Source organism: Danio aesculapii, chromosome 2, assembly GCF_903798145.1.
Source record: "Danio aesculapii chromosome 2, fDanAes4.1, whole genome shotgun sequence".
NCBI classification, from domain to species: Eukaryota; Metazoa; Chordata; class Actinopteri; order Cypriniformes; family Danionidae; genus Danio; species Danio aesculapii.
In genome coordinates, this window is record NC_079436.1 from 51,995,254 (window position 1) to 52,022,387 (window position 27,134).

The 27,134-nt window shown below is 34.3% G+C and overlaps 1 protein-coding gene across 1 annotated transcript in view; it reads right to left on the minus strand.

The window, feature by feature from the left end:
- scn12aa (sodium channel, voltage gated, type XII, alpha a) overlaps positions 1-27,134 on the minus strand; it is a 114,508-nt gene that overhangs the window by 73,865 nt on the left and 13,509 nt on the right. The window contains exons 3-7 of the mRNA XM_056445654.1: positions 23,813-23,902; positions 20,432-20,560; positions 14,585-14,676; positions 11,703-11,945; positions 8,554-8,617 (exon numbers count right to left, since the gene is read on the minus strand). Of these exons, the coding sequence (XP_056301629.1) occupies positions 8,554-8,617; positions 11,703-11,945; positions 14,585-14,676; positions 20,432-20,560; positions 23,813-23,902 (618 nt within the window). The remainder of the gene's footprint in view (positions 1-8,553; positions 8,618-11,702; positions 11,946-14,584; positions 14,677-20,431; positions 20,561-23,812; positions 23,903-27,134) is intronic.

Genomic DNA, 27,134 nt, shown 5'->3' on the forward strand with positions numbered 1-27,134 from the left:
GTTTCTTAAACTCATTAATTTTCTGTCACGATGGCTGTACATAATATTTTACTAGTTATTTTGCAATATACTAGTATTTAGCTTAAAGTGCTTAACTGGGTTAATTAGTTTAAGTTTGATTAATTAGGCATGTAATTGCACAAAAGTGGTTTGTTCTGTATTTAAAAAGAGTTAATATTGTGTATGACTCCCATGAGCTTGGAGGACTGCATCCATACATCTCTGCAATGACTCAAATCACTCCTTAATAAAGTCATCTGGAATGGCAAAGAAAGCCTTCTTGCAGGACTCCCAGAGTTCATCAAGATTCTTTGGATTCATCTTCAATGCCTCCTCCTTCATCTTACCCCAGACATGCTTAATAATGTTCATGTCTGGTGACTGGGCTTTCCAATCCTGGAGCACCTTGACCTTCTTTGCTTTCAGGAACTTTGATGTGGAGGCTGAAGTATAAGAAGGAGCGCGATCCTGCTGGAGAATTTGCCCTTTCCTGTGGTTCGTAATGTAATGAGCAGCACAAATGTCTTGATAACTCAGGCTGTTGATGTTTCCATCCACTCTGCAGATCTCTCCCACGCCCCCATACTGAATGTAACCCCAAACCATGATTTTTTCTTCTCCAAACTTGACTGATTTCTATAACAATCTTGGCATGTGGGTTCCAATAGGTCTTCTGCAGTATTTGTGATGATTGGGATGCAGTTCAACAGATGATTCATCAGGAAAATCGACGACAAGACTTTGTCAGGTAGTGTACTCTCTCTAGTTTCACAAAAAAAGGAAACCTTCCACCAAACAGTGCAGAATTTGGCATGAACACAGATGGGAATTTAGCACAATGAAATCCTTAAACTATAGCCCCAGGCCTACAGACATGATCCGGCGGCTCGGGTCTGAACGGTGTTGCTGGGATTTGCGGGATTATTTCCCAGAGACAGCGATAGTCAGCGAGACTCACAACGAAGGACTTTCACTCTTAATTCAGCGGATTATTGGCGTGAGATTGTTTATGCACAAACAAAAATCCCCACTGAGCGTTGATGGATTGTATATAATAAAGTGCTTCCGTTAAAGCTTAATTCATTTAATGCACTAAATGGCCAAATAGAAAAATGAATTTGCTCTTTTAAGGCTTATGACCTCCACAGTGGTTCAAAATTCATTATTTAAAATCATTAAAAACTAGTTGTAATTGTGATAATGATTTTCTATTGAAACTTTGCTTCTGCAAAAATGTAATATAATAAGGTGTTGTCTGCAGTGTTACAAGTGATGTCTGTTACATAATGATATTTCTTTCTAAGTAACGAGTAAAGTTACATTACTTACCATAAAAAGTAACTAATCAACGCAACTAGTTAATTTTTGGGGGAGTAACTCAATGTTGTAAGGAGGGCAACATGGTGGCTCAGTGGTTAGCACTGTCGCGTCACAGCAAGAATCCCTGGTGGGTCAGTCAGCATTTCTGTGTGGAGTTTGCATGTTCTCCCTGTGTTAGTTTGGGTTTCCTTCGGGTGCTCCGGTTTCCCCCACAGTCCAAACACATGCGCTATAGGTGAATTGAATAAACTAAATTGGCCGCAGTGTGTGAATGTGAGAGTGTATGGGCGTTTCCCAGTAGCGGGTTGCAGGAAGGGAAATAAATGAATTGTCAAGAAGAGTTGCATTGCTGTTGCTAAGGTGTTCTGAGTCATCTGTTACTAATAAAATACTGCATTATCCTGTGAAACTGAACAGTATTTTGCTGTTATAATTTGTCCTAAAATGCATCTCAATTTACAGTATTGAACTGTATAAAAATGTCAAATTGCTGTTTAAAATTAATTTGATTTACTAAATATTATATTATATTATATTATATTATATTATATTATATTATATTATATTATATTATATTATATTATATTATATTATATTATATATTATATTATTATATATTATATTATATTATATTATATATTATATTATTATATATTATATTATATTATATTATATTATATATTATATTATTATATATTATATATTATATTATTATATTATATTATATTATATATTATATTATTATATTATATTATATTATTATATATTATATTATATTATATTATTATATATTATATTATTATATTATTATATATTATATTATATTATATTATTATATATTATATTATATTATTATATATTATATTATATATTATATTATTATATTATATTATATTATATTATATTATATTATTATATATTATATTATATTATATTATATTATATTATATTATATTATATTATATTATATTATATTATATTGTTATATTATGTTGTGTTGTGTTGTGTTGTGTTGTGTTGTGTTATGTTATATTATGTTATATTATATTATATTATGTTATAAATGGTGCTATCTGTAAATGTTTTTATGAGAAGCCTCACCAGTACTGCATTTGTATGATTCAAAATACAGTAAATTTTATAAAATTGTGAAATATTTAAGCATTTTAAAATAACTGCTTTCTTATTGAATGTACTAAATTTTCATTTATTACAAGCGATTTAAAGCTGAATTTTTGCATCTTTCTTGCATCATTCTTAATCTGTAATACAATACCATTAAAAATGTATTTATTTTATAAGTCAAGGGCACATTAAATTGTTCTAGAGTATTTGTAAAAAAAAAAAAAAAAAAGATTTTATTACAAACTAATTCTCTTAATTTTCAATTCAATCTTAAAACACAGAACACAGCATAAAACACAGAAGTGAGCCAAAGTGCTGTACAGAAATATATAACAAAATAAGCATAATAGGATATAAAAGACATAAAATATAGGCATGTCAATTAAAAAGGCATGTTAATTAAAATAACCAGTTAGTAAAATCAGGTGTCAGGCCAATAAAAAAGGAAGAGTTTTAAGAGCTGATTTGAATAACAAAGAAGAAGCCTGTCTAATAGGCAGAGGTAAATCATTCCATAGTCTAGGACCTGTCACAGCAAAAGCGCGATCCCTCGAAGTTTACGCTTCATTTTTGGCACAATCGGGAGCAACTGATCAGCTGAAGTCGTGGTTTCCGGCTTTCCCTTAAATTTATTTTGATTAATTAATGGAACAGCCGGAAACCACAACACTGACCTGAGAGAACAAGTAGGCTTATAGGGGTGTATCAGCTCAGAGATATAAGGTAGGGCAAGACCGTTTAGGGATTTGAAAACAAAAGAATTTTAAATTGTATTTTAAAATGAACTGGCAACCAGTGGATCGAAGCTAACACGGAGGAAATTTTTACAAGTTCCAGTTAACAGGTGTGCTGCAGCATTTTGCACCATTTGCAGAAAACTGACTCGCTACTCCCTACATACTGTGCATTACAGTAATCTAACCGAGTGGTCATAAAAGCCTGAATTACTGTGTCAGACTGTTGTTTGGTTTATATTGCTTTATTTTTTATAGTTGTCATAAATGAAAAAAGCTAGATTTAACTACCACTCTAATTTAATTATCAAATTTTGAACTTTGTTTTCATCAGAGAGTCCTAAATAGTCAAATGCATCTGTGAAGCATGTGAAGCATGAAAAACTGTTGATTTAGAATTCATATTAATTGTTGTGTATCAATATTAAAATAAAACAGCCAATCGTCATATTATAGTGATTTCTGAAAGACCATGTGACACTAAATTCATTTACATTTACTTTGATTTTACTCTAAATACATTTATTTAGACATTTTATTTGCACAAAAGTAGTTTTACTTACATTTAATTTGTTTTCTTTATATATAAAATCACTGTACATTTAATCTAGGTACCAGAATCAGAGGTCTCTTCTCGTCTCTTTTTGCTGGGCCTCTTGTTTCTGTGAAAGTCTCTTGTTTTTGAAACTGTCATATCAAAATATTGCAAAAAATTGTTGTTTAAATATTATTTTTTAACCATTAAATTACAAATATGTAAATATATGTTCAAATATATAAGCTATAATTGTACATATATATATATATATTGTTCGTATAGTATGGCCATATACTGTATGTGATTTCTGTATAGGGATGGGATGTCCTGCTCAGAATAGTCTCTCAGTAATCCTCAATGCAATCTAAGATCTTTAGAAAAGTGCATTATAATCTCCTCTTTCCTCTTTCCCACTGGAGAATCGGAGCAGGTTTATTAGAGTAGAGGTTAGTTAGGGTAAGTGACCAGACTAGGTTGGACTGGTTAACCTTTAGATGCCACATGAGGATTGGTTTAAGCTCTGCATGTTATAGCGAACCGTGTGGAGTTACGTAGATTAATAGGGTATTTTAGGTAACCCATAAAGCAGCATGTTCTAAAAATATTGCTAGTTTTTTGTTGTTATTATTAATGCTGCTTAAAAGCAATGATGCATTTTTTTATGTGCATATACTTTCTCTAATCCAAACATATAATGCAAAGACAACTAGATTAGTTCCTCTTGTAAATGCTGGAGTACATTTAATTCTTAGCATTTTTTGTTTTATGTTTTTGTTTATTAAGTGTGTGTGTGTGTGTGTGTGTGTGTGTGTGTGTGTGTGTGTGTGTGTGTGTGTGTGTGTGTGTGTGTGTGTGTGTGTGTGTGTGTCTGTGTGTGCGTGTGTGTGTGTATTTTTTGTATTTAATTGGTTTCTTACTTTTAGCTTCCTTCAGTTTGTGTTCATTTTGATTTAAGAGCTCAGTTAAATAATTCGGTGGTGCAGTGGGTAGCACGATCGCCTCACAGCAAGAAGCTCAGCTGTGTCAGTTGCCATTTCTGTGAGGAGTATGTCCAAAGACATGCGCTATCGGTGAATTGGATAAGCTGTTTCCCAGTGCTGGGTTGCAGCTAGAAGGCCATCCGCTGCGTAAAACATATTTTGGATAAGTAGGCGGTTCATGGAAATGAATGAGTGGATTTATTTATTATTAAAACTTAATAATGAGAAATTAAGTCTTTTAATTAAAGTTTTTATTTTACTTTTGAGAATAATTTAAAAATAATTTAAGAAATTTTTGAAGACATATTAAAATACTTTAAAGGCTGCAGCTCCAAAATACTCCTTTATTGTCACTTTAAATTGTTAGAATTTGCAAATGCTGGATAGTATTCAAGGAAGTGTTTGGCACAGTGTTGTTTTTTATATTCTTTAGAATCGTTAATGAACATATATTCAATTTTTTTTTATTTTTGCTTTAATGTTTTGTTCATTTTAATGCTTTAGATTTTATTAATTGTGTGTGTATATATATGTATGTATCTATGTATGTGTATATATGTATGTATATATATATATATATATATATATATATATATATATAAATATATGTATATGTATATATATGTATAATATATATATATATATATATATATATATATATATATGTATAATATATATATATATATGTATAATATATATATATATATGTATAATATATATATATATATATATATATATATATATATATGTATAATATATATATATATATATATATATATATATATATATATATATGTATATGTATATATGTATAATATATATATATATATATATATATATATATATATATATATATATATGTATATATATATATGTATATGTATATATATGTATAATGTATATATATGTATAATGTATATATATATATATATATATATATATATATGTATATATATGTATAATGTATATATATGTATAATATATACATATAATAATTTTGTCCTTAAAATAAAACTTTTAAAAACTTTTTAAAGCTTTTATTCTAGCCGAAATAAAACAAATAAGACTTTCTCCAGAAGAAAAAATATTATCAGACATACTGTGAAAATTTCCTTGCTCTGTTAAACATCATTTGGGAGATATTTAAAAAAATTAAATTCAAAGGGGGCTAATAATTTTGACTTCAACTGTACACACACACACACACACACACACACACACACACACACACACACACACACACACACACATATATATATATATATATATATATATATATATATATATATATATATATATATATATACATATATATTTATTTATTTTTTATTTTTTATTTTTTCATATATATATATATATATATATATATATATATATATATATATATATATATATATATATATATATATATATACATATACATACATACAAAACAGTTCTGTCTGGTTCTCGAATCTGACTGGCTTATATTCTTCAATAACAGCACTCATATATAGCCTCTTCACCTTTGTGTGTTACTCCGCCCATATAGAGTGACAGCAGATCAATAAACTCACTACAGTTTGACAAATATTGCTGCTGTTGGGCAAAAAAATTACTTTTGAGGCTTTTCAGGCGAGAATGTAGTTGTTAAGATTGCAACTATGCAGTTTATTTATAAGTATATTTATAATTTCAGAGATTAAGCAGAGCAAAGACGGTTGACGTTCTGCCACAAGACAGAGAGCGCATAATAAGTCCTTTGGGGAGAAAAACTCAGCGTAAATTTCAAACTAAAGCTGATCAAATCATTTTAAAACTGGTAAGTGACATTCTAAGTCGATCTCTCTCTTCTGTATTTTATAGTGCTGTATTTATACCATAGTAATCTGTTTGCTTTGGCTATTTTTGAGTTTAATTATTGTGATCTGATTGCAACAGAGAAATACTGGGAAATCCAATATGAGCAAAATCACTTGTATTGTCATCACTTTAGACATTACGCTAGAGAATCATTCAAGCACTAGCTCTAAAGTGACGCTGGTGAAATAGCAACGGTTTCTGCTGTTCTGACGTCAGCTGCAGATGTGAAAGAATAAGTAGTTCCTCGTACAAAGGGATTTTTGAGACTCTCCGTGTCTGATTTTCTTTTTTTTATACACGATTATGCCGTCGAACTGCTGTATAAATGTAATATCACATGAGTAGCAGTGCGATGTGGCTGTATATTGCCAATGCACGCATTTCTAAGTGGAGTTTGCACGCCTCCCACCAGTGTTGATATACAGCCATATCGCATTGTTACTTGTGTGCTATTGCTTTATATATATATATAAAATGTATGTATGTATGTATGTATGTATATGTATCCATATACACACACACACACACGCACATAGTTAATAAAACAAAAAGCATTTAAATCAACAACAACACAAAAATGCATATACATATATATATATATATATATATATATATATATATATATATATATATATATATATATATATATATATATATATATATATATATATATATTTAATATTTTTAATTAAATAGTTAGTTTAATTCAATTTGAGTTAATTTTAATGACCTTAATGAAATTATTCATTACGAAAACTTAACAAAAATTAGAAATTGTGACTATTTATAGTTTTTTTTAATCATTATTATTATTTATAGAAGGACTCTTTATATAAAATCCCACACAGTCTAAAAAAACGTGGTATAAGGGAATTGGGTAATGTGTGTGAATAAGTATATGGGTGTTTTCCAGTGTTGGGTTGCAGCTGAAAGGGCATCTGCTGCGTAAAACATGTGCTGGATAAGTTGGCGGTTCGTTCCACTGTGGCGACCCCTGATTAATAAAGGGACTAAACCGAAAAGAAAATGAATGAATCTTTATACAGTATATGAACATTAAATCCTTTTTATAAATGTGATGTGATGCAGACATCTAAGTCGGTTACCTGTGTTTGACCCGTGTTTATTTTTTAAACTACACCTATCCTTTTGATAAATAGCTAACATTTGATAACATTACATAAGCTTTAAAGGAAGCTCATCTTTCCGTGATATCAGGAGAGACTGTCATAGAGCTCTGATTAAATCCCACATGTCCACATGCAGACGGATGCGTCTCCTCACACGCAGAGACAGCTCTGTGTGTTCTCACATTAACCAGCACCCTATTTAGAATTCATGGAAACTTCTACTAATGATTCATGTGAATGAAACGGGTCAGATGAGTGATGATCTACAGCTGAAGTCAAAATTATTTGCCGCCCTCTGAGTTTTTGTTTTTCCTTTTTTTATATATATATATTTCCCAAATGATGTTAAACAGAGCAAGGATTTTTACACAGTATTTCCTACAATATTTTTTCTTCTGGAGAAAGTCTTATTTGTTTTATTTCAGCTAGAATAAAAGCAGTTTTTAAAACCATTTTAAGGTCAAAATTATTAGCCATTTTAATCAGTATTTTTTTATCATCTACAGAACAAACCACGGTTATACAATGACTTGTCTCATTACTCTAACTGGCCTAATTAACCTAGTTAAGCATTTAAATGTCACTTTAAGCTATCTTGAAAAATATCTAGTCAAATATTATTTACTTTCATCATGGCAAAGATAAAATAAATCAGTTATTAGAAATGAGTTATTAAAACTTATGTTTAGAAATGTGCTGAACAAATCGTCTCTCCATTAAACAGAAATTGGGGAAAATTATACAGGAGGGCTAATAATTCTGACTTCAGTTGTATGTAATGCAGAGTTGCCGCACACAAAATGTCTGCAAACTAAACTCGTAACAACCTATGGAAATCTCAAACCTTGTTGTTTTTGCACAATGTGATAAGTCAGATTACTCACCCAGCATCGCTGCTGTATCCGCATATTAAGGCATCCTTGGATCCTTCAATTTTGTAGAAATTATCTGAGGGAGCAAAGGTAAAATTCAGTGACTTCTGCAAAACACTTTGAACCTCAATTTGAATCAGGGTTATTATTATAGTTAGCTAATAATCTTTCACCTAATCCTCTATAAAACTATGAACTAAAAACTATTAAATTCAATTCAAAATAAAATAGAACATAACCATATTAAAGGTCTTGCGAAGTGCTTTTAAATGTGCAGTTTTCATTCAATGTTTGACGTAAACATGAAGAAAGGGCAGGACATATAGTAGCTCCTCCTCTTTATTAAAAACAGCCAATAGCATTTAATTTTATCACAGTTCTGATGAGCTCAAGCGCATCAAATTAACAGCAAATATGAAGCGTCTTGAAGAGGGCGGGGCATGTCAGATACTGTAGAGCAGAGATGCCCAAGGTAGAGCACGTGGGCCAAAGATAGCCCATTGTAACTTTTGGTTTGGCACCCCATCCTATCTGAGAAGAGAGTGAGAAGGATGAAGAGGGTTGTGGTGAACGCCTTTAAAAGAGATGGTCATTTCTAATTTGACGTAACCTTTGTTTGTTTGTTTGTTTGTTTAATTGCTGAGCTACCAAAAAAGCATGTTTCAGTTAAATGTTGTAAATGTATCAGATTTTTTTATGCAATTAATGTCACTTGACGGATAGAGGACTGTGCAGAAGACATCGATGAGCAAATCAAGGCAAAAACTAGAGTAACTCCATTCTGTTATACATGAGATATTTTTTGTTTTTACTGTAATAAGTTCATTATAAAATGTAAAAAATAAAATATGCTGAATTAGTCATATTTAATATATTAAGCAATGTTTTCTAGTTATTCATTCAGTCATTTTCCTTCGTCTGTTTTGCGGTAAAGTAATTGCAAAATTAACCGAAATTAAAATCCCTAATTCTGATTTAGCTGCGCAGCCTCCTCGCATGGAACCGCTATATCATTCAAGGTGTTTTAAACAGTTATCAGCTTTCAAATTTAGAGTTATCCAGGCAGTGAAGAGGTGGGGACTTTGAGTGCTTGAGCATCTGCCCTTTTTTCTCTTGGATAAACCCCCCATCCTCCCACCCCGGTTTTCAGTTCGAGATGGTTCACCACCTCGCCCCCCGGGTATTCACTTTGAGCACCTGCCCCTCGAAAGGTCTCGGCCCTGAACAAACAACTTATTTTTAAAATTACATATTTAAAAATGGGCAGCACGGTGGCGCAGTGGTTATCACAATCGCCTCTGCAAAAAGGTCGCTGGTTTGAGCCCCGGCTGGGTCAGTTGACATTTCTGTTTGGAGTTTGCATGTTCTCACCGTGTTCGTGTGGGTTTCCTCTGGGTGCTCCGGTTTCCCTCACAATCCAAAGGCATGCGCTATAGGTGAATTGGGTAAGCTAAATTGTCCGTAGTGTGTGAGTTGGTATGAGTGTTTCCCAGACGGAATCTGCGGACGTTTTTTGCTATTTCTGTGCAGAATTTTGGTAAAAGTCTGCAGATTTCTGCGGAATTAATTTGGGAGTATCAGAACTGAAACCTTAATATGTAAAATAAAAAATTATATATTTTTAACTTTTATTTAATGTTTAAAATGCAAATCCAATTAGATTCACTTTATTTGTTAAATAAAGCAAGTCTCTCATATAATATCTCTAATAAAAGACAATAAATATTACTTTACAAACTGGATTGTACATGAATCAGATGAACATTTTCATATTAGTCAATAATATTACTGAAATTAAATGTAAAAACTGAATAAATATACATTTACACACATTTACTCAAGTAAATAAACAGAATTAATGATGGGCTAAAAATCTGCAGAAATCTGTGGAATTCTGCGCGCACAGATTGCGTGTGGGCCTAGTTAAAACTGGAAGGGCATTCGCTGCTTAAAACATATGCTGAATAAGTTGGCGGTTCATTCCGCTGTGGCGACCCCAGATTAATAAAGGGACTAAGCCGAAAAGAAAATGAATGAATGAATATTTAAAAAAACAAATAATAGAAGTAATACTAAAATGTTTAATTAATTTAAATTGGAAATTCATATATAAACAAAAATCAATGCAAATGTAGTCCCAAATATTGCAGTTTATGTGGCACACAATCAAATGTGTCAAACAATTGAAAGATTTTTCTCCTATTATTGGAGAAATGAGGATAATGGGTAAAAATCAAGCTGTGTCGATGGTTTATGCTTAAGCTGTTTATGACATCATGCTGATTAAGTAAATCACTACACCATGACCATGCGTACTATGAAGTATAATCCATTTAGCAGCATGTATGTAAACATACTCAGTGATTAATATAACATGATGCAATAAATGGCCGATTCTAGAATTGTAAGTACATCCAAGATAAACCTTCCAAGATAAACCTTCTTTTGTTTTTCTATATCAAACACTTTAATGAAACCGCTGTAAATAATAACACAAATACTATCACGTTATCCCTAAAAATAATGTGTGTGTGTGTGTGTGTGCGCGTGTGTGTGTGTGTGTGTGTGTGTGTGTTTGCAGGGTATATACAAAAATTAGACAGTGAAAGTCCACGTGAACCAGAAGCTGCGACCATTTTTTTCATATTGTGACGCAGTTATTAGAGAAGCGGAATATTGACAAAAACAGTGGGCGTGGCTTGTTTTTTCTACTGCTAGCTGATTGGATGTAGTAAAGTAGGCATTTTATTCAGAACCATGTGGAAAAGGGTTTGGGGAGTGTTATTACAACCTAACAGACTCCTCCTGCTCACAGTTTCCGTTTGTTGTCAAAACTGACAGCTGGAGGGGCGTGGTTAAGTGTGTTAGCCACGCCCAATACCTCAGACATACCTAATCTGAGAATTCAATTTAAAGCAAACAGGAAGTGCATGTTCAGATTTCAATTATAGATTTCAAGGGCAAACTATTGTTTGTTTCTCAATGACATGCATTAATGAATTGTTCACCACAAAGCTAGCAATGTGAGCTAACAAAATCAATATGGTTGGTTTTAATTTCATGTGTACTTAAAAAATTCAATTATACATTTCTTGTCTTGAAATGCTTGAAATGTCCCCGCAATTCTAGAAAAAGTCTTATTGAATATAAACTGACTGAACCTTCATTAGTGAGGAAGTCTTTGACAGATAGCCAGGTCTTGTTGTTGCAGACGAAGCTCCCATTTCCGGGGTACGTGGAGTTGACGCAGTGGCCGATGCTGCGGACACACTTCTGTCTCAGGATCCCCATGAAGAGCTGCAGACCGATCAGAGCGAAGACACTGAGACAAAAAACCGTGAGGATCATCACGTCCGCCAGCTTCTTCACCGACTGGATCAGAGCACCGACAATGGTCTTCAAACCTAGAGAAATGGAAAAAACAAAGAGTTAAGTCAAATGTGTTTATAGGGCGCTTCATGCAGTGCTCATCATAATTGAGTACACCCCATTTTGAAAATGAACATGTTTATCAATTTCTCAGTGAATATAAGCGATGTATTTTTGGTGCATTTAAACAAAACAGATTTATTAAACAGATATATTTATTAAAATAATATTTTAGACACCAAACATCTTTAGAAATCGAAAGATAATACATTTAAATTTAAGCAAAATATTGCAAAAAAAAATTACAAACTACAAAATTTCAGCTAAATTTTTCCTTTTTTTGCTTCTCTTGATTTTTCCTCTTTTTTTTTTAGTTTGTATAAAAAAAATTTCTATAACATAAATTTGGCTGTACTAGTTTTTGGACCGTTATTGTAAGTTATTTTGTTAGATAAGCTCCAGATTTGGCTTCAGTACTGGCTTATCTAATGTATATGCACAAATATAATATTGTATAGCTTCCTAACAAAAATATGAATTTAAAAGATACAGTTGAAGTCAGAATTATTAGCCCCCCTTTGAATTATTTGGTGATGCAGTGGCGCAGTAGGTAGTGCTGTCGCCTCACAGCAAGATGGTCGCTGGTTCGAGCCTCGGCTGGGTCAGTTGGCGTTTCTGTGTGGAGTTCTCCCTGCATTTGCGTGGGTTTCCTCCGGGTGCTCCGGTTTCCCCCACAGTCCAAAGACATGTGGTACAGGTGAATTGGGTTAGCTAAATTGTCCGTAGTGTATGAGTGTAAATGAGTGTGTATGGGTGTTTCCCAGAGATTTGTTGCGGCTGGAAGGGCATCCGCTAAGTAAAACGTGCTGGATAAGTTGGTGGTTCATTCCGCTGTGGCGACCCCGGATTATTAAAGGGACTAAGCCGACAAGAAAATTAATAAATAAATGAATGAATTTTTAAAATATTTCCCAAATTGTGTTTAACAGAGCTAGGAAATTCACAGTATGTCTGATAATATTTTTTCTTGTGGAGAAAGTCTTATTTGTTTTATTTCGGCTAGAATAAAAGCAGTTTATAATTTATTATGAACTATTTTAAGGTCAAATTTATTAGCCCCTTTAAGCAAATTTTTTTCCGATAAGTCTACAGAACAAACAATCGTTATACAATAACTTACCTAATTACCCTAACCTGCCTAGTTAACCTAATTAACCCAGTTAAACCTTTAAATGCCACTTTAAGCTGTATAGAAGTGTCTTGAAAAATATCTAGTCAAATATTATTTACTGTCATCATGACAAAGATAAAATAAATCAGTTATTAGAAATGAGTTATTAAAACTATTATGATTAGAAATGTGCTGAAAAAAATCTCTCCGTTAAACAGAAATTGGGAAAAAAAAAATAAACAGGTGGGATAATAATTCAGGGGGGCTAATAATTCTGATTTCAATGGTAGATTTGTGAGAGGTGTCCGCATATATGCTGAGCACTGTAGAATAGTACATTTTATTAGCAAGGGCTGCACAATATATCGAATATCTCAATGTGTGAATTCACAATAGTCACATCGCAGGCTCTACAAGGTGGAGGAGTCAGGATTATAGTTGACCAGGTACAACAGTTTCACCGTAATAAATTGAATGTTTACCGAGGTGTTTTAAGGCCAGTGGCTGTGATAGCGTTTTGAGCGAGTTTTGGGCACAAGATTATTTGTAAAACATTTTGTTGTAGCTTTAACAAAGATTAATCTTATTTAACTATTTATACAATGACAATTTTACAAATGTATTGTACGTTTGATTACTTTATTTCTGTCTTGAATACTGTTAGACTCCTTTATTTATAGAATTGCTCTATTTATCTGTGCTGGTTATTATTCATTAATTCATTTTACTTCAGCTTAGTCTTTTTATTCATCAGGGGACACCACAGCGGAATGAACCGCCAACTTATCTTGCACCTGTTTTATACAGGGGGGTGGCCTTCCAGCTGCAACCCAGTACTGGGAAACACCCATAGACTCTCGCATTCACATACATACACTACGGCCAATTTAGTTCATCAATTCACCTATAACACATGTGTTTGGACTATGGGGGAAACCGGAGCACCTGGAGGAAACCCACGCCAACACGGGGAGAACACACAAACCCAGAGATGGGTTGCAGCTGGAAGGGCATCCACTGCGTAAAACAGATGCTGGATAAGTTGGCGGTTCATTCCGCTGTGGCGACCCCAGATTAATAAAGGGACTAAGCCGAAAAGAAAATGAATGAACTTATTTTAACATATTAACCCTATCCTGCATTTGTTCATACTGCAGCCACATGAAACATGACTCTGCAGCCAATCTTAAGGTAAGGATGATTTTTTTTTAATGATTACAAAATCTTTATAAATATTAAATCAAAGTAACTTATTTTTAAAGAATGGGTTATTATTGGGCTACTTTTGCCACGAAAACCTGGCAACCCTGCTATTAGTGAATGTTTTAACTATTTTTCTTGGTGTAAAAGGACCAAATTAAATAATCAATAAAAAAGTGTGGTATGAAACAGCTTTAAAGATAGTTGTGTCAGGTTAATATTAAAATATGTCAAATAAACAGCACACATGAACTCGTGACTGAATCTAGTGCCTGTATAGTGGCAGATGAATGTGTGTTTCACCTGGGATCACCGATATTGTTTTTAGAGCCCGCAGAACTCTGAACGTTCGCAATGCTGATACATTACCCAGGTCCACAAATTCTGTCACATACCTGTAAAAAAGACAGAGACAGCAGTCACTCCATGATGCAGTATAAACATTGATTATGTTCATTTTATTTCAGTATATTGATGTACTTCCTACTGAAATTGAATACTGAGTAGGGGGTGGGGCTTTTGTGCATCATTCTCCTATAGCAAACCAATGGTAAGAGGAGCATTGTTAAGATTATTGTGGCTGAAGCGTCAAACTGACACCCTCAGAGATTGACCGGCCCTCCAAACAAATATGCAATAGGTCAGACTGATTGAAGATTACCAAAAAACATTTTTTTCTCTGTCAATTAACTTGCTCAGATGAAGTGTTCACCTAAAGCTTAACAATGTGTGAAATCAAAAATTACAATGTTTAGTTTGCTAGCGTACAGACTTTAAACTACAAACAAAACGTCTAAACATTAATTTGGAACAGCATTAAAGAAGGTGTAAATGCAAATGTCACTGAGAGGGACGCTGACAAGGGTGTTGAGGATCCAAATACAGTATTTATTTAAACAGGATGGTTAGGCAGGCAAAGGTCAATCACAGGAGCAAACGGGAACATCCAGAGCAATATAAAGTTGTGGTCAAAGAACAGGCAAATGATTGGTACGGGCAGCAATGAATCAAAATGATAACGCAAGGCAAGGGTCAAAACACGGCTAGGCTAAACAAGGAAAAAATGCATCGTAATGCTCACAGATAAACAAGACTCAGCACTGATGTGTGTCTGTGCTGTATAAATAGTCCTAGTAATCAGTCCTTGAGCAGCTACCAGCTGTGTGTGTGTAATTAAAGGAACACCGGAACAGGTGTGCGTATGAAGTGCATGATGGGGTTTGAAGTTCGTTAAGTGACAGAACTGAAGTCCAGGTGAAAGTGCGTGTTTAACAACGATCTGCAGCTGCTAGATCGCTGGTGATCAAAACAGCAAACATGTAATAATCCATTCTTTTAAAAATATGAGTTGCAAAGTTTCACGATTGCCTTTTTACATATAGAACTACTTGTTCTGGCAGGTAAACATCAGTATTTTTCCCCATGAGTGGAAATCCTTATGTATACACTGTAAAGATCTAATCACAAAATCAAGACAACTAATATTTCAACGTTGCTTTAACTTGTTCTGAAATGCTAATCAGGTTTCAACTAAATGTTTTAAGTTATACAGAATTTAACATCAGTTTGATTGATGTAAATCAAGATGACTAAAGAAGCCAATTTGATTCAACTAAAAAATGGCAGCAAGAAGTTTTTTACAGTGTATTGTGGAAATATTTGCTTTATCGACCAGATATGATATGCTTGGATACATGACTAAAATAAGCAGACTAGTTTCATAAAATACTTTCATTTAATGTTTTCTGCTCTACTTTACTGTACATGTGAGGCCTTCATTCCATAGCTTGTAACAGATGCTTTACATTCAGCCTCTGTTCAGAGACTTTCAACCAAGGTCCAGACTCTCTGTGGTCATTAAAAATCACAGGATGTCCTTCGAAAAAGAGTAGGGGTTTAACCCCGGCATCCTGGTCAAATTTGCCCACTGGACTCTGTCCATCATGGCCTCCTAACCATCCCCATATCATAATAGGCTTCATCACTCTGTCTCCTCTCCACCAATCAGCTGGTGTGTGGTGTGCAGTCTGGCGCAATATGGCTGCTGTCGCGTTATCCAGGTGGATGCTGCACACTGATGGTGGATAAGGAGATTCCCCCCCAAAATGTGTAAAAGCACTTTGAGTCTTTAGAAAAGTGCTATATAAATGTAAGGAATTATTATTTTTATTTGGTATTATTAGTATTTAAAGGTCACAATGTTTCACTAGTTAACAGTTCTGCACCAGAGAAATCGGCTCTGTCGCCCTTAATGACTACACAGAGAGACGCCACATTAATCTAATCAGCTGGGCTTTATGCTCTTTGAACATTTTGCATAATTAATAATGAACAGAGTGGATATTTTGTATTTTGGTATAATACACCATAATTTCGGGTTTGTTTTCTCTTAAGACAACTTCATAGATGACTCTTAGTAACTGAAAACCACCAAAATACAAACATCATAACAACAAAATTTTATAATGTGTAATTTAACATTTTATATATATATATATATATATATATATATATATATATATATATATATATATATATATATATATATATATATATATATATATATATATATAAGTAGTAAAACCAACTACATTTAAAAAGCAAACAAAATAAAAAAATGATTTCCATTTCAAAATATGAACAAAAAGTAAAAAACTGTATATCACTGATAATAAATAACACTGTTAGGTTGTCTTTTCTGTTAGGTTACATAATAGTAATATAAATATAATGATATTAAATAATAAAATTAAGTCTATTCATCCATCCATCCATGAATGTAATATATTATCAATTCATCCATCCATCCATGAATGTAATATATCATCCATTCTTCCATCCATCCATGAATGTAATACATCATCCATCCATCCATGAATGTAATATATCATCCATTCATCCATCCATCCATGAATGTAATACATCATCCATCCATCCACGAATGTAATATATCATCCCTCCATCCATCCATCCATGAATGTAATATTCAAATATATAATTTTATTTATCTTATTTTTAAATTAATAATACTACTACTGTACAACTACTACTACTACTACTAATAATAATAGTGAGTCAGACAGAACATCTTATATTTGCTTCACCCAACAACGTATCAGATGTAAAGCTGAAGAGATGAACCCTGTACACTTTGCAAACAGAGCGGTTTGTTGATGGAAATGTTCATCCTGCAGTAGTCTGTCTCTCTCTTTCAGTTAATCCACTCCTCTGATTCGGTTGAGCTGTAATGCCACATATTTAGGTCACCTGACAAATCTCTTTCTGGATACCTGCATCTCATGATTTTCATCTTGAATTCTCTCTGTTTCTGCATCCAATCTACTCCTGTCTCTGGCCCTGCACAGTATGGTGTTCAGCGCCATGAACGGCACCATGAATAAGCTCATCTTGTGGGAGTATACAATCTGTTTTTACATTTTTTAAGGAAAGAATATAAAGCTTTAATTGTTCAAATAGTCCTACTCTGCTCTGGTCAGATGAGTCTACTCTGCTCTGATTGGCCAGATGATTTCACTGTGCTTTGATCGATCTGTTGGTCCTACTCTGTCAGATAACCCTACTCTGTTCTGATTGGTCAGTTGTAACTTCTCTGCTCTGATTGGCTACATAATCTCCACTAATTGGCCACATGGTCCCTCTGTGTTCTGATTGGTCAGTTGAACCTATTCTGTTCTGATTGGTCATTTTGCTCTTCTCTACTCTGATTGTTCATGTGGTCCCACTTTGCTCTGATTGGTCAGTTGGTCCCACTGTGCTCTTCTAAGATGACTCTGTTGTAATTAGTCAGTCCACACTTCTCTGCTCTGCTCATACTTTGCTCTGATTGGTCAATTGACCCTTCTCTGCTCTGATTGGCCATATAGTCATATTCTGCCCTGATTGGTCAGTTGACCCTTCTCTGCTCTGATTGGCCATATGGTCCCACTGTGCTCTGATTGGTCAGTTGGTCCTACTGTGCTCTGGTCAGATGACTCTGTTCTGATTAGTCAGTTGACCCTTCTTTCCTCTGATTGGCCATATAGTCATACTTTGCTCTGATTGGTCAGTTGACCCTTCTCTGCTTTGATTGGCCATATGTTCCCTCTGATTGGTTAGTTGGTTATCCTGTGCTCTGGTCAAATTACTCTGTTCTGATTAGTCAGTTCACCCTTCTCTGCCCTGATTGGCCATAGAGTCATATTCTGTTCTTACTGGTCAGTTGGTTGTAGTCTACGCCGATTGGCCAGCTAACACTATTGTCATCTGGTCAGATATTCCAACCCGGCTCTCATTAGTTAATTGGGTCTACTCTGCTCTAATTGGTCAGTTTACCCAGTCTCTTGTGAGTGGTCTCTGTGTTATGTCTACCACTTACAGTGCCTTTTAGAAACCAAACATTCTGCATATCTAAATTTCAGGTCACAATAGCATGAGTGAAGGCTATTTAAATAAAAAATCTAAAATGAATATTCTGCTATCATTTACTCACCCTTCACTTGTCACAAACCAAAGTTTCTTTCTTCTAAAAATATAAATATATATATATAATATAGAGAATGTTGGAAACATGTAGCCATTGACTACTATGGATGTCAATGGCTACGTGTTTCCAACATTCTACACAATGGACTCTATTTTGAAGATCCATATGCTAAGTGCAAAGTGCATGGCGCAAAAGCATTAAGGGCGTGTCAGAATCAACTTTTGCTATTTTAGGGACGGAAAAATCCACTTTGCGCCGCGACGCATGGTCTAACAGGGTTGAGCTTATTCTCTTAATGAGTTATAGGTGTGTTTTGAGAATAAACCAATCAGAGTCTCACCTCCCATTCTCTTTCGGAGTCAGTTGGGTCGTGCCATGGTGCATTTGCTATTTACATGGCGGACTTTGTAAGTGGAAAAACTGAGCGCTTCACTAGCGAGAAAACAGTTAAACAGACCATCTGCAGGTGAGAATGAGAGATAAGCCTCCTCATTCTTTACTTTCACTTTCACTCTCGTGGATAGGGAAACGTGTTGTACGTACAGACATCTATTAGCCTATACATAATTAATTTAGTTTATTAAGCGCAAAGATTTGTTTCAAAACTATTTCTAAATTCAGTTCTAATTTCCAGCAAATGAATAAATGAACATTTATAAAGAAGTGTGGTCAAACAACTGAGTTATATCCAAACACGCATGATATGCCAAATATGGTCTAAATCCTGACAGGTGGACAGGTGGGCTAATCTAAGCTTGTTTTTAATAAAACAAATATAAATATGCATATAATTATTACTGCTAATAATAATAACATTATACAAAAGCAAATTGTTATGAATTAACTGAAAAAGCCCCCCGGGATGAAGCCATAAAGGCAGAAAATACTTTTTTTTTTAAATAATTTAATTCTTTAATTCTTTTTCATTTGTAAAGATATTTGCGTATTGCTGTACACCCTGTGTGTATTAAGCAATGTGTAAGCGAGGCACACAACTAACGCGCCCTGCGCTAGACCAGTGTTTCCCAACCCTGTTCCTGAAGGCACACCAACAGTACACATTTTCAAGCTCTCCCTAATCAAACACACCTGAATCAAGTCATTAGAACATCAGAAGAGACTCCAAAACCTGAAGTGAATGGGTGAGATAAGGAAGACATCCAAAATATGTTCTGTTGGTGTGCCTCCAGGAACAGGGTTAGGAAATACTGCGCTAGACAATAGAACAGCTTTGATCTGGTCTATTGAACCGTCTATTTAAGTTCCTCAAAAATACCAACACACCAGCAATGCGCCTCAACACGCCTCCTTTTTTAGACCAGTACGCCTATGGGCGCACATATGAGCGCAAATGCATCTGCTATTTAAGCTTCAAAACGACTCTTTTGCCAAGCTGAAACTAGCAAATACCAATTGCGTCGCACCTTGTGCCGCATTGCGCCGGGTGTATGATAGGGCCCAATATCTTCTTTAGAGATTGAGTCAACAGAAAAATTCAACTCATTAAGGTTGGGAACCACTTGAGGGCGAGTAAATAGTAAGTCAATTTCTATTTTTGGGTGAACTATCCCTTTAAGTGCTATGCTATACATGCAGTACTTAAAACTGCGGAAACACATCATTACATTCAAAGGGTCCATTACTAAAATGCCAAAGACCAAACTCACGCCATGACGATGACACTGAAATCCAGCCAGTTCCATGGGTCTCGGAGGAAGGTGAAGCACTCCGTACAAAACCCTCTGGCCAAGATCTTAATCAGAGACTCGAATGTGTAAATGCCAGTGAATGTATACCTGAAGAAACACATCAGAGAAAACATCAGCCGATAGATAACATTTAACAGCGATTACTACAGTAAGTGGCCTGTTTTTAAATCAACATGCATCAGGTTTATTTCGATGCGAGTGGTGAATTGTGAACATGCTGCATGCTCATACTCAATCTCTTTCAAATCTATTCCACACACATGCATATGATGTTTTTTTTTTTGAGCTGGGTCGCCGTGGCTTTGTATTAGAGGCATAATCAGTGAATATGGAAACTCTGGTCATCTGTTAAAATCTAGGCCAGGGCTTAGACACCGGAAACCTGCGCTACACAGCTTTAGCTTAAATTTAACACTCTCACGCTCCCATGTGAATGCACGTAATGTTAGAGATGTTGAAAAATCGAACGGGACGTGACGTCATGGTAGTGTGGTATTGCTGATGCTGCAGGCAGAACTGTGACGACAGGCTTATTGAGATGCAGCTCTTACCAATGTGGTTTTCGGGACCCTAGCAAAGCATTAAATCAAGAGGAAAACTCTGTTTAGCATGTATGGAGGCTGGATTGAATGAAAGGCAAAATTAATGAACAGCAGTTTCTCATTAAATATCCAATTTCACTCAGATATGCATCATTTTGGAGGTAAAATATTTTTGAAGTTAAATAATTCATTAAAAAGCACACACCCTTTAATTATTTCGATTTTTAATTTTTTATAGAGTTAAAAAAATCTACACAGTCATGTAGGGGTCACAAAAATAATTATTCATTTAAATATGTTATACAAAAATACTACTAAAAGCAATGTTATACTAAAAAAGAAATAAAAGCTTATAAATGTAAATAATTTATCATTTCTATTAACATTTATTTGAACTTAGGTAAAATGTAATTATTTTAATTAGTAGAGTATTAAATTGTTTGTAATAATGTGACTATAATTAAATTATTATTTAATTAGTTTAATTTGTTTTATTTTAAAACATGAGCGCAACAGCTGTTTTTACAGTTTAAAACAATTAAAAAATATAATCTACACTCACCGGCCACTTTATTAGGTACACCTTTTGGCTTCAGAACTGCCTTAATCCTTCGTGGCATAGATTCAACAAGCTACTGGAAATATTGCTTAGAGATTTTGGTCCATATTGACATGATAGCATCACGCAGTTGCTGCAGATTTGTCGGCTGCACATCCATGATGCGAATCTCCCATTCCACCACATCTCAAAGCTGCTCTATTGGATTGAGTTCTGGTGACTGTGCCATTTGAGTACAGTGAACTCATTGTCAAGTTCAAGAAACCAGTCGGAGATGATTCGCGCTTTATGGCGTTATCCTGCTGGAAGTAGCCATCAGAAGATGGGTACACTGGTCATAAAGGGTCGCAAATACTCAGGTAGGCTGTGGCCTTGACACAATGCTCAATTGGTACAAATGGGCCCAAAGTTTGCATAGAAAATATCCCCCACACCATTACACCGTTGATTCAAGGCAGGATGGATCCATGCTTTCATGTTGTTGACGCCAAATTCTGAACCCACCATCCAAATGTCGCAGCAGAAATCAGGACTCATCAGACTAGGCAACGTTTTTCCAATCTTCTATTGTTCAATTTTGGTGAGCCTGTGTGAATTGTAGCCTCAGCATCCTGTTCTTAGCTGACAGGAGTGGCACCCAGTGTGGTCTTCTGCTACTGTAGCCCATCCGCCTCAAGGTTGGATGTGTTGTGTGTTCAGAGATGCTCTTCTGCAGACCTCAGTTGTAACGAGTGGTTATTTGAGTTACTGTTGCTTTTACATCAGCTGGAAACAGTCTGGCCATTCTCCTCTGACCTCTGGCATCAACAAGGCATTTGCGCCCACAGAACTGCCGCTCACTGAATATTTTCTCGTTTTCAGACCATTCTCTGTAAACCCTAGAGATGGTTGTGCATGAAAATCCCAGTAGATCAGCAGTTTCTGAAATACTCAGACCAGCCCGTCTGGCATCAACAACCATGTCACATTCAAAGTCACTTAAATCCCCTTTCTTCCCCATTCTGATGCGTGGTTTGAACTGCAGCAGATCCTCTTGACCATGTCTACATGCCAAAATGCATTGAGTTGCTGCCATGTGATTGGCTGATTAAAAATTTGTGTTAACAGGTGTACCTAATAAAGCGAGTATATATAAATGCACGTCATCTAAAGACCACCAAAATGATGCATATTTGATAGCAGTATTAAGCAAGGTTGCCAAGTTCACAGATTTGGGCTACTTTTAACCTCTTCCTGTGGTTTGTTTTTAATTCTGTGGTTTGTTTTTAACCATATAATTATATTTATATGGTTAAAATACTTTACATATTCCAGGGGTTCCCAAACTTTTCAATTCGCGACCCCCAAAATAACAATGCCATTGACACGCGACTCCCATTATCGTCTTAGTTGGTTATACATATATAAACCATGCACACAACGGAGATTTGGAGAATGCCACTCGGAGACAATCCTCTATGTTTAGTTGTGGCATGAATTTATTTTTAATATACGTGAGTGACGTAGAGGTGTCAAAGGGTTGATGTCGCTTGAGTGTCTGGAGGGGGTCATATTGAACATCTATTTGAACATTATTTTCTACTGAAAAAAAACCTTTAGTACTCTTCACATGTTCCTTTGATTAAATACAGATTTTCAAAGTTGTGCGATTCTTTTTGAATCACCCTGTATAATTTAAAAAAATCGAAAGGCTGTTTGCTTTTTTTAGGTAACTATTAATTTTTTTCTTCTGTAGGTTAAATCTACTTGTTTAAAAAAATGCATTTGATTTTTGGAAATCACCAAGCGACCCCCGTTCATTGTCCTGCAACCACACCGAGGGGTTGTTACCCCCATTTTGGGAACCACTGACATATTCTATCAATGAAAACAACTATACTAGGATGTTGAATACTACGTGTGTGGCTGTATTTGTTTCAAAGGTAATAAAGTGGTTTAGATGATTATCTATAAAAACAGAATATTTGTAATTAATAATATACAGTAATTTTTACAAAATAACATTGTACAATGCATACATATATTGTATAATTCATTTGTATTTTACATATGGAGAGTGGTATATTTTGAGTTTTGGTATCATTGGGCTAGTTTAATTGGCCATTGGACTATTTTTGGGCTTGTTTTGCTGCGACAACCTGGCAACCCTGCTAGTAAAATACACAAAATTCACAGTAGTTTTAAACATATGTATGTAAACATTCAAAAACAGGATAGCAGAATAAAAGTGCTGCTTACTCGAGGTATTTGGTCCAAAGCGGAGGATCCGACATCGCCATGAAGCAGCAATTTGTCAAAATAGTGCACATGATGAACAAGCTAAACAAAGTGAACAAGTTAAGGAACGAATCTGTTCAAAATCATTTCACAATGTGAGTGTTTACACCATGAAAGAACTCACCGAACAATTATGTGTTTAAATGTATGTTTTGGATGATGTTGACTCTTTTAAAGCATAAAAATACCATAGTATGTTTGCAGATATTTAAAATACATGCTAAGTGAATATATCTGTCTTGTTAAACAATGCTAAAGTCAGTTATTCTCCTTTTGAAAATGTCTGTTTTGTGTCGAAATGTCTGTCTTATTGTTGGTCTCTATAACCAGCCCACTGCCAGTTTGGCCAATTATATTTCACTGACTTATTTCAGTAATCAAGTCTCCAAGCGTCTCGAAAAATCCACATGAGGTGGATTTAATTAGCAAATAATACAGATATTACAAACGTAAACAACAATGCTTGCTCCTGTTGGTCAATCTGGCAACAAGCGTTTACATGGAGTCATTGGGGAAATGGCCAAAGAGTAAAAAAAAAAAGTTAAAAACTCTTATATTATAAATTTGGAGTGCAATACCGAGCTCAACCACTAGGTCAATCCTATATACTGCACCTTTATTAGATGTCTAAGAGACGTCTTAGCATAGACATCTTGGCTAAAATCAGGCTAAATTTGAGCTGTCTGAAAATCTTATAGATGAATAGCCCAAAACTAGACATCAAATAGGCCAATTAGACAAGACTTATGTAGTCATTGTGTTGACACATGTGTAGTCATTCATTGTGTATTTTACTGTTGGTTATTCTATAGACATCTATTCGATTGTCACTGACAGCCCAAGTGTAGCCTTGTTTTAGCCAAGATGACTATGTTTGGATGTCTATTAGACATCTATTTGAGAAACTGGGTTGCCAAGTCTGCACATTTAGGCTACTTTTAACCACTAGCTCTGGTTTGGTTTTTATTCTGCAGGTTATGACTTTGACACAATGCAGCAATTATGTTTATATAGTTGTGTTAAAATAGTTTACTTTACATATTCTACAAATGAAAACAACTGTAGTAGGATGTTGATGACTGGGAGCCTAATTTTGGGTTATTCTTAGACATCTATTAGACTTTAGCTTTGTTTTAGCCAAGATGTCTATGTTTGGACGTCTATTAGACATCTATTGATAAACTGGGTTGCCAAGTCTGCATATGTATTCCACTTTTAACTACTTGCTGTGGTTTGGTTTTTATTCTGTAGGTTTTGGGGTTGACACAGTGCAGCATAAATGTTTATATATTTGTGTTAAAATAGTTTACTTTACATATTCTACCAATGAAAACAACTGTACTAGGATGTTGATGACTGGGAGCCTAATTTTGGATTATTCTTAGACATCTATAGCTTTGTTTTAGCCAAGATGTCTATGTTTGGACATCTATTAGACATCTATTTGATAGCAGTATTAGACAGGGTTGCCAAGTCTACAGATTTGGGCTACTTTAAGCCACTTGCTGTGGTTTGTTTTTTTATTCTGCAGGTTATGGCTTTGACACAGTGCACCAATTATGTTTACTGTATAAATTTGCGTTAAAATATTTTACTTTACATATTCTACCAATGAAAACAATTGTACTAGAATGTTTTTGACTGGGAGTCTAATTTTGGATTATTCTTAGACATCTATAGCTTTGTTTTAGCCAAGATGTCTATGTTTTAACATCTATTAGACATCTATTTGATAGCAGAATTAGCCAAGGTTGCCAAGTCTGCAGATTTGGGATACTTTAAGCCATTTACTGTGGTTTGTTTTTTTATTCTGCAGGTTATGGCTTTGACACAGTGCACCAATTATGTTTACTGTATAAAGTTGCGTTAAAATATTTTACTTTACATATTCTACCAATGAAATCAACTGTAGTAAGATGTTGATGACTGTGAGCCTAATTTTGGGTTATTCTTAGACATCTATTAGACTTTAGCTTTGTTTTAGCCAAGATGACTGTTTGGACGTCTATTAGACATCTAGTTGATAAACTGGGTTGCCAAGTCTGCAAATTTATTCTACTTTTAACTAATTGCTGCGGTTTGGTTTTTATTCTGTAGGTTGTGGGGTTGACACAGTGCAGCATAAATGTTTATATATTTGTGTTAAAATATTTTACTTTACATATTCTACCAATTAAATCAACTGTAGTAGAATGTTGATGACTGGCTTTGTTTTAGCCAAGATGTCTATGTTTGGACATCTATTAGACGTCTTGCAAAAAAAAAAAAAATCTGACTAAATGCTTATTGCACTGAAAGTTATAGATTTACACCTGTATTCAGCATCATCCACTTGTGATCAGACCAGTGTTAGGTGAGTAGCTTCAAAAAAGTAATTAATAACTAATTATATATAATACAATAATTGGACATAGTTACTAATTACATTAATATGTTTAATAATGTATTAAAATTTAACTTGGTTACTCACTAAGTTATTTAATTACTCGACACAACACAGCTTCAAATTCAACACATAAATGCACTACATATAAATCTCAATATACAATAGAAGTTAAACTCTTTTAAACTCTTTAAATCTGAGCCAAACAGGATCTTTTAGCTTTATTTAAAAATGTTTTTTAATAATTATAAACAGTACATGTATCAAAACATGTCAAAGCGATGACACGATATGTCATACTTGCCATATACTGAAATGAATTTCTGACTTTCTGTTCACAGTTTCTCAAGCATGTCTACTTGCTAAATTAATTATTCTGCTTCTCTTAATTGATCAATTCAGAACTGTTTAATTTATGAACAGTATTTAAACAACTGTAATTAAACTACCTGAAAATTAAAAGTAATCCCTTACTTTACTTTTTCTGCAAAAAAGTAATCTAATTAAAGTAACTAGTTACTAATTACACGCAACACTGGATCAGACTGACGAGATGCGTATTGATATCAGGTGCTATATTCATGACGTCATGTGTGTTGATCCTTTAACTGGAAAATATGAAAGGATTTGCTCAAGCAGCTGTTCCTTTCCTCTGTTTTCTGTATCAGAGGGTTTAATAGAGCCTGATCGTGGACGCTTGGGGATTTTCATGGCCTGTGGCATTTGGGGATAACAGAGGAAACCACTGGCCCCGTCTGAACCACTAGACATAAATGCCCAACCAGAGGAGACACGGTGCAATCTTTACAGTATAAGTAGGTCATTCTTACAACCTATTGGGTAATTGAGTTTTGATGTCACTAATAACTTTTACAATATGTTGCAGGGCAAAAGTGCTAA